Below are 8,919 nucleotides of genomic sequence, written 5' to 3'. Positions count from 1 at the left end.
GGACAGCATGAACAGCAGCAGCGGTAGGCATAAATTGTTCAAAAGCGCCGATAAAAATCGAGCCAGGCAAACAGCAAATGGACAACTATTAATTAGAGCGGCACTACCACGAGTCCAAATTATGGCGCAACAAATGGCCAGAAAATGCGATAGCTATGACCACACCAGCTGCCCACCGACCACTGCCCACCCATTGAACTTACCACACCCCCCATCCACACCCACACCCTCACCCTCAACCCAGCACTGGTCTGTGTCAGCGTCAGGCGCCCCAAATGACACATAGCACTGAGATCAATTGAGCACAGGCCAGGAGATATGGGCTGCGGGGCAGGGAGTGATAGGGAGCGAAATGACGCAGCAAGAAAATTGTGCAGCTGAACTGTTGTTGGCAATACTCTTACCAAGAGTCTTATTAATGAATCATGATATGATATATATAATAGGCAAATCAGAAGAGAAATCTTTTATCTTCTTATACCAGATTCTCAACTTAAGATTTAACTGCAACTCTTATACAAAAATGAATTCGTTTCTTCGATGGAAGAAATTCTCTCCAAATTAGATATATATATAATTTATATATTTTTAATAAAATTATAAAAATATACTCATGTCTAAAAAGTAGAAAAAATAAAAACTTTTCTAAAATATGAAAAACTTTGTATCAAATAAACTAATAATTATACGAACTTTTTAATAAATACTTTGTGAAAATATAAAACTTTTAGTTTTAACCAAATTAAAAAGATAATAATAGAAGTTGTGTTAAGATTAAACTTCTTTGATTATATTTCTATAGCTTTTGTATAACTTTCATAAACTTGTACGTTCGCCCAGCTACATTTCAGCTGAAACTTTCAATTTTAGATTGCCGTCTTGGTAATTAAACATGGCATATAGTGGAAATAATTTTGCCACCCATGACTTAGACTAGACTGAAGTTTAGTTTTGTCTACCAGCAGCGCTTAGGTTCCATTTCTGTCTCCGACCATATCTACGACTCTGGCCAGGTTGTCACTCCAAGCCGAAGCCTTGGCAAGCAATTTGCATATCAGTTGTGTGACTGTGTGTGTGTGACTGTGTGTGTGTGAGTGTGTGTGTGTGTGTGTTTGTGTGTGTGTTTGTCTGCGGGCTGGGAGAGTCTTGTGATAGGCATGGAACGGCATTTGACGTCTGGTCGGGTCGCTCGCTGCCCAGTTACCAACTGACTGCTCATTGTCGTTTCACTTGGCCATATTTTGGCGCAAGTTTATTGTGGGCCAGCTAACCAGGGGCTGGCCCGGGACTGACTGCTGCTGCTCTGATCTTGTGCACACGCCTCCTCTACCCAAACTCGAATGCAGCTCAAAATGTCAACTGCTGGCCTCAACTGAACTGAACAGAACTGAACGGAACGGAACAGTTCTCCATTGATGTCGTGCTCGCTGTTACGCATAATTTTTGTGTATCCACCTTGGAGTGAAGTTGACGACTGCTCCACAAAAGAAAAGAAAAACCAACTGACTGCAGTCTTGAATAACCAAATATTTCATATGAATCGCGAATAAATTCTAGTTTTAAAGGCATATTATTTACATACCAATAAAAGATATTACATATAAGCTAGGTAAAACTACTTCCATATACAGTGAATATTCTTTTATATCATGAATAAAAGAATATACTTTAAACAATGATGTTATTGAATTTATTCAAATATACTTTTAACTATTTCATAAAATATAAAATTAAATTGTAAAATTCTATTAGAATCTGCTACACATAGAAACACAAAAGTTCTGTTTAGAAGACTTTGTAAAAAAATAAAAATAAAAAATATTCCATTAGCATATTCCGCTCGCTGCAGTCCTAAACAAATGTCAAATATTTAAATGGAAATAAAAAACCTTTAAAGTCTCAAGCTGAGCTTGGAAAGAGCATTTGCATTTCGTTGCCCGCATTGGCCAAGAGTCGATTTCTAGTCACTTGGCGCTCAGGTCGAACGGTTTTTCTTGTCAACAGCTTTTGGCAATGGCAACAAACTGCTTCATTGTCACTGTTGTTGTTGCCGTTGTAGCTGCAGTTGCGAGTCGTTGACACATAATTCGCAGTTACATAAATCGCATAACTGTGTCATGTCTGACGCGTTTCTCAGGGCCCCGAACCCAAAATAACTGACCCAATGCCAAACACACGCAGCATTCCAACTTGCAACTTGCAACTGCAACCTCTGAGTTCAGTTTAAAATACATTTACCGATGCAGAAAATACCGATTCAGATACTGATACTGATACCGATTCAGATCCAAATACAAATACAGATGCATATGCAGATACTCATTTCAACTGGGCCAACGACCAACACGTAACTAGCGAGCGCGTGACTGAAATGCGTGACACATTTTGACCACACCCCCCTCCCATCTTGGTTTTAGCCTTTTTTCGTCAGCTAACTGGACAATTGGTCCGATGACATTTGACTCGAAATGAGCTTATGCACTCAGAGAAATTTAAGTATAACTCAAATTCAGTTCGTATCTTTCTTCCATATGCGATTTGAAGAGCTAAAACACTTAGTCAAAACCCAACTGAGTTATTCTTTTTTATGAATATTATATTTTCAATTCACGTCAAATTTCACAAAATGCTGCAATTTGGTTAACCGAGTGAGAACAAACAGCTACAATAATAACAATGTATTTTTTTTCGAGTGCTGACTTCGCTCATTGTTGAATTTAGCTTTTGAATTTGATTACCAAGCGGCGAGTGGAGTAGCTGAGTAGCAAGTATTTTGTGCATCCTTGAGCAGCATTGGCTTTTATTATGCTAATTTGATATTCCCATTGTTTGAATGCACGCATATCACTTTATTACGAGCCCTAGCCTCTGCCTGTGCAGCAGGAGCTCATTTGCATGGCGGCTGCCATTTTTGGTCAGCCTCAACCTCAACCTCAACTGTATGCAAATTTTCGGATGTTTTTGCTGTGCTGCAACTCAACTCGAGCAGTAAGTCAAATCAGAACGTCGGCCAACAGCTTTGAGTTTCCTTTGTGCTGTCAGCGACGGAGCAATCATCAATAAACCGACCACTCGCTCCACTCGCTCAACTGACTCCACCGACTCCACTAGCTCCACATAACCCACCAAAACAATGTCGAAATCCAGCCCACAAAACAAAAAAAAAAAACAAAAAACCATTAGCACAATATCCGAAGACAACAACCGAAACAAACATAAGCAGATAATGTGGGCTAAGCAGCAAAAGGAAAAAATTGTATTTAAATACGCTAACAATGACAGTTTCAGCTAAGACAAAAGCTTTGCAGCATGTTCAATTTTTCTATAAATTTTGGAATAACATATTCATTTTTATGTGAATTTCAAGGTAATAATTTTTTTGGGAAGGTATAGATCAAGCCAAAGTATTTGATTTAAATGCTTTCGACATTCCAAATAAATTTGCAAAATAATTTAGGCAATTCTTCACAACTCTTTCTTTTTGGCGCTTTCTTCAGCTGTGTTACAAGCTGGAAGCCACTTCGGCCATAGCCAAGTTGGCAAGTGTAGTTAAGAGCGAAACTTTACATATTTTGTGGCAATTGAACATTTGTTTTCATTCAGCGCAAAGTTGCATTGAAAAGCGTACCGAAAAGTGATTGATGTCGTTGAAGTCGAGCGCCAATAAATTATCAGCAAAGCAACGCCAGGGAGCAGAAAATAAAGGGGGGAAAGATATAAAAAAAAAAACAACTAAAAACGGCTGTTGGCTGGCCAGATGCTCGAGTTGGTCGAGTTAATGATTTGGCAATAATATTACATTTGCGCGAAACATTTAAGTGGCAAGCGGAAAATTGCACACGAATTCCAAAATGTTGGACGCGGCGTATGAGTAATGCGCATAAGGCAAAGCCGCGCCACCAATTACAAGCCAAGCAACACATACGTACAACCAGGTAGAAAAGCAACAACAACAACAACAACAAATCAATTAAAAACAACAACGGGCAGACGAAGAAAAAAAAACACGTTAGCAGATTTTGTACATCTTTGAACGCCCACATTGGGCCCAGCATTGAGTTCAAAGATTTCACAGCGCCGAAAATCTTTGCCAATTGGAGAGTTTTGCAGGCAGGGAATTACACGATTTACGATGGCGTTTACGGGCGACAATTGTGTCTGTCTCTCTGTCTGACAGTCTGTCTGCCCGGTCGGACACTCTTCTCAGTCTCAGCGAGTTGGTGTCTCTGTTTCTCTGCTTCTCTGTCTCTGGCGAAAGGTGCGCCTGCGCATTTTTCACAAGCAACACGAATTGTTTGGCTGTTAGAGGTTGCTGCCTGTTGGTTGCATGTCGCCTGTTTGCCAGCCAGCCTGCTTGCCTGCCTGCCTGCTGTTTGCCGTTACTTTCTCGGCCCCGTTTGCAACATCCGCTTAGCTGCCGACTCACTTGCCTGTCAGTTTGCCCAAATTGCGTATGCGCTGGGACAAAAGGTGCAACCAACAGGCAACTGCAGTTTTGCAGTCAGTTGGCAGTCGGTGCCTTGGTTGCCTGGTTGCCTGGTTGCCACCAACTTATCTATGTATGTGCATCTTAATTGTCAGCTGGTGTGTTAGTGGGTAACTGGGCATGCTGTGGCACAATTGAGGACCCAGTTTAGTGCCACAACCAGCAAGTCAGCCAGCCAGCCAGCCAGCCAGCCAGGCAGCAGCAGCAGCAGAAGAGATGCCACAATACAACACAACATTGCACAGCGAAGCTAAGCTCCACAATTTAGTTGTGGCTTAGTTCATGAGCTGTCATTAATCGAGACAGCCGCGATGATTTAGTGTTTAGATATGCCCTGCAGTCAATTACAGATCAATACGAATACTGTGAACAAACTGTGAAACTCTACAAATTTCCAATTCTTTTTTCTTCCATTGGGTTACACCCTGGGAACGAGGTTAGAATGGATAGAAGTTAACTCAGTTAACTCTTCAACTTATTGTCATGCTTAATTGGCCCCAATTTTGCTTAGATATTATAATGAGTGATGGCAAAAAAAACAATTTGGTGAATTTGCAGATCTTTAACAGTCCTTAAGTGCCATCCTTTATATATTTATGTGTAAGCAGATTAAATAACATATTTTATATATATTTTGCGTAGCTCTCTAATTGCTAATAATACATAAATATTAACAATAAACAAATATTTCTCTAACAAAATAACTCTCCCACAACCATCCACAACTGGTCCTATGCTTTGCAGCATTATTCAGTCTGTGCTTATTTTATTTATGTACATTAAATGTTGTAGTCAATGAGATTTGATATATGAAATTGGAAATAGATTAAACATATAAACTGGTTGACTAGTATATTAAATCGTCCACTCAACGAGGCCATAGCTGATACTGCACTTTATTGTAAGTTAATTTAAGCTTTTAAATAATAAGAATATTATCTATTTTGTTGCCCCCAAAGTGCAGTCTCAGCTTTGTATAGCGTATGGGAAGTTGATATTAGAATCGAATGTGTGGCAGGTGTTATGATTTATATAAGATTTAGTGTGTGTGGATGGCAAAACAATTCGCTGCAGTTGCAGCTACTAATTTGAGAACTAGTTTCAATAGATTCATATAATGTGTAGTTTAGTTGAGCGGTGTTGGTGGGGGGACTTTCTTGGAGAGATCCAGGGCTGGTGGAGTGCCAACCTTTGCCTTACTGGATGAGTTATCGTTGTTGTCGCTGGGAGACTCCGTTGGGGGCGGCAGCAATGCCGACTTGTGCAACTTAAAGCCATAGAGTCTGCAAGAAGAGATGCATACGCATGAGTTGGGGCAAGACAAAGAGACAGAGCTGACACCACAAACCGAGGCGTGTATTTCCTAGTTGGTGGCTGGGGACGCAACTGCGGCCACTGCATGAAGAACAGGTGCGGAAAACTGCTTCCAAATATTGCACCGTCAAGCATGGTGCAACACTTATACGGCTGATACACATCCTGGCAGCGGGGACAATAAACCTTCACACGCGACTCCCCAAAGTTATCCGCCAGGCCCACGGGCAGCACAAACTGCCCCTCGCAATGGATGCGAGGACAACTGCCGAAATCGCCACGCTTATATTTCAGGCACATATCATTGATGCCATCGGGAGTGAGTAAATATCGGGCATGGATCAGGCCATACAGATGAGTTGATTCCTTGACATCCGTTTCCATTGAATTGAAGCCGGACTCTTTGTCAAATTCTGTGTCGAGTATGATATCCAATGCACGATCGAAATTGGGCACCTGCGGCTCCAGATCCGTCAAATTGAGAGAATACTTCAGAAAATCGTCGGGCACACGACACAGAAAGGTATTCACGGGCAGACTGTGAAACCAGCCCAGCCAGGAGCCATCCGATGTGGTCATTTGACTGCTGCTGCGTTTTATACAGTCATATCTAAAATAGATATATTTTTACTTATTTACTCACTTCTTCGACATTCTCAATTATTTATTAGCAATTCCAAATCGAGAATTATTGTTGTATCTAAACCAATCAGTTAGCTGTCGCTTTGCTTTTAACTGAGCAGCCAAATTTTGATTTTTCTGGCTTCTATAGAATTGTTTTCTTCTTTCAAAAGCTCAATTTACAACACTGCACTGTCATCGCTTTTTTCAATACTTTCAGGGATGTAATTAATTAATACTATTGAATTACAGCACTGTGAGCAGTGTGTTTCTGCCAAAAGAAGGTGACTAAGTCTTCTTCATCTTCTTTTCGCCTAGAGTGTTGTGCAGACCTATAAAAGAAATGCCACATAAAATGCCGCCCAACTAATGAAAGAGTCTTGAAAAGCAGATGTCGGGCAACAGCTTGAATTAAGACAAAAAAGCACAAATAAAAATTGGCATATTTTTGCCATTTATATGCCAAGTGAAATTCACTTAACTCACGAAGAGGTGTGAGTGTGTGTGAGCTGATTATTGATCAAAGTGTTGCAGCAGCCAGAAGACATTTCCGCTTCGATTGGAAAGCGCTTGCAGAGAGAGAGAGAGAGAGAGAGGGACAGAGAGAGGGAGTGGAGCTGAGAGGGAGTGTCGCGTCATTCATTCATGCACTCATTCGTGCACTCATGCAGTCAGTGTGTCGGCCAACGCTTACTTGTCATTTGATTAATGAGACCACGCTCGACCATCGATCTCCATTTAGCGGACTCGTAGCTCCCCCCTGCTTGCCCCTGCCCCTTGCCACTGCCACACATTCAGTTGGACAGTTTTTGGCGAACGGAGAGCATGAATAATGGGGGCGTTACCAACAGTTGGAGCAGTTACAGGTACGCGAATATTCGCAGCAAAACAGCAAGCAGCAAGCAACAAGCGGCAAGCAACATTGTTGATGTGTTGTGTGCCCCTTTTAACGGCGTTCTAATTGCGCCAGTTGCAAGCCTTCTCTTACGGCCATGTTGTTTCCCACTGACGACTGATGCGTGAAATATTTCGTGCAAGTGTGCGAGTGTGTGTGTGTGTGTGTGTGTGTGTATGCGAGTGTGTGTAGGGCTGGCTGTACACTGCGAGACAAGGGGGCGTGCCCAGTGACATGTCTTAACTGACCAATATATAAAGGCCAACGCAGCGCGTCAAGAAACGTGCTAAGCCCATTGCTCAACAATGTTGCAAAGCTGTTGTTGCAACTGCCTCTTGTTGTTGTTATTGCTGTTGTGTGTTGTGTGTTGCACTGTTTCTCAGCCATGAGACAACAGCTTCAACTTCATTTGGGTTAAGCGATTGCTGGCAGCTGCTCATTGGCTCGTAACTGCCGCCTCTTGCTGTAAATGCTGTACGACTCAGCTCAGCTCAGCTCAGCTCATAGGGGTTCACTTTGAAGGTACGCTGAATAAGTCAGCATTCCAATTATGCCAACTGCAAAAGTTGCACAATAAACAAATACCCTATACTTAATGAGGGAACAACCTGAGTACTTAAGAAGTGCACTGCAAATTAAAGAGCATTTAGTGGTTTAAGACGAATCATCTTATTCACATTGTGATCTTATCCATTATCTTATTGATCATCGATTAGCACTGATAATAGCTTTGCCTAGTATTTAATAATTCCCAGAAAAGCTTCCTTCTTGCATTCGAAAAATAAACAATAATGAAACCATTCCAGGAAAAGGAATATAGGGAATATAGGGAAAGGAATAAGCTTTAAGTCGAATTATTGCTATATTATTCCTATAAACATAAACAAAGTCGGACATATTCTTATTTGCAAAACATAAAGAAACAATTCCCAATAGGAAACAAATCAATCAGTCAAAGGTGCCATCTATCAGTGACTTATTTAATAAACTAAAACCGCACTTGTTGTCTGCCCAATTGTTATTCAGCTGTTGCAGCAAAAAGAAACTATAAATTAATAGGCCAATGGGATGCTCGATCGCTTGCTAAAGGGGTGCAACCCCCCTTAACACACTTCGTGCCCCTCACCAAGCACTGCAAATGGCCCCATGTGAGAGATACCCTACTATTTTTGGGGATGGCGACAAATATTAATTGCAGACGAGTGCGTTGCATGCACACATGAAAATGAAAATGAGCAGCAATTAATATGCAGCAATATTACTTGGCACTGCCAACGCAGTATATTTCATAAAAACAGCGCACACATTTCTCCCAGTTGAACACTCAAAGCAATTTGTAGGCAAAAAAAAAAAAAAAAATGTAATGCATACAAGAAGCAGAAATGCTGCTAAGCGAAATCTAATTTAGAGCAAAGCGCGCGCGCTTTTTGTGGACTCTTTTGTTGGGCTATGTACAGAATGGGTATCTATATATATGTAGATATATATCTATATACACTATATGGTTTTCAGTTTTGTTGTAGCTGGTAAACAAATGTGACGCGGTCATATCAACGCTGAATGTCATAAGTTTGACAGCATACAATTTACACGTTGATGGAAA

At 41.0% G+C, this 8,919-nt stretch overlaps 1 protein-coding gene across 1 annotated transcript; it reads right to left on the bottom strand.

Annotated features, from left to right (window-relative positions):
• Positions 1–5,200: 5,200 nt before the first annotated feature.
• LOC6568981 (suppressor-of-stellate-like protein) lies at positions 5,201–6,508 on the bottom strand. Its single transcript, XM_043215268.1, has 3 exons — positions 6,444–6,508; positions 5,835–6,389; positions 5,201–5,769 (listed from the first exon to the last, which is right to left on the bottom strand). Exons 1-3 carry the CDS (start codon positions 6,452–6,454, stop codon positions 5,613–5,615), a joined length of 723 nt encoding a protein of 240 aa, XP_043071203.1. The 5' UTR covers positions 6,455–6,508; the 3' UTR covers positions 5,201–5,612.
• Between the last annotated feature and the right edge of the window lie 2,411 nt (positions 6,509–8,919).

The sequence above is a fragment of the Drosophila grimshawi genome, unplaced genomic scaffold (genome assembly GCF_018153295.1).
Source record: "Drosophila grimshawi isolate 15287-2541.00 unplaced genomic scaffold, ASM1815329v1 contig_1367, whole genome shotgun sequence".
Taxonomy (NCBI): Eukaryota; Metazoa; Arthropoda; class Insecta; order Diptera; family Drosophilidae; genus Drosophila; species Drosophila grimshawi.
Note: the sequence above shows the minus strand (reverse complement) of the source record. Positions and strands in the feature narration are given on the sequence as shown.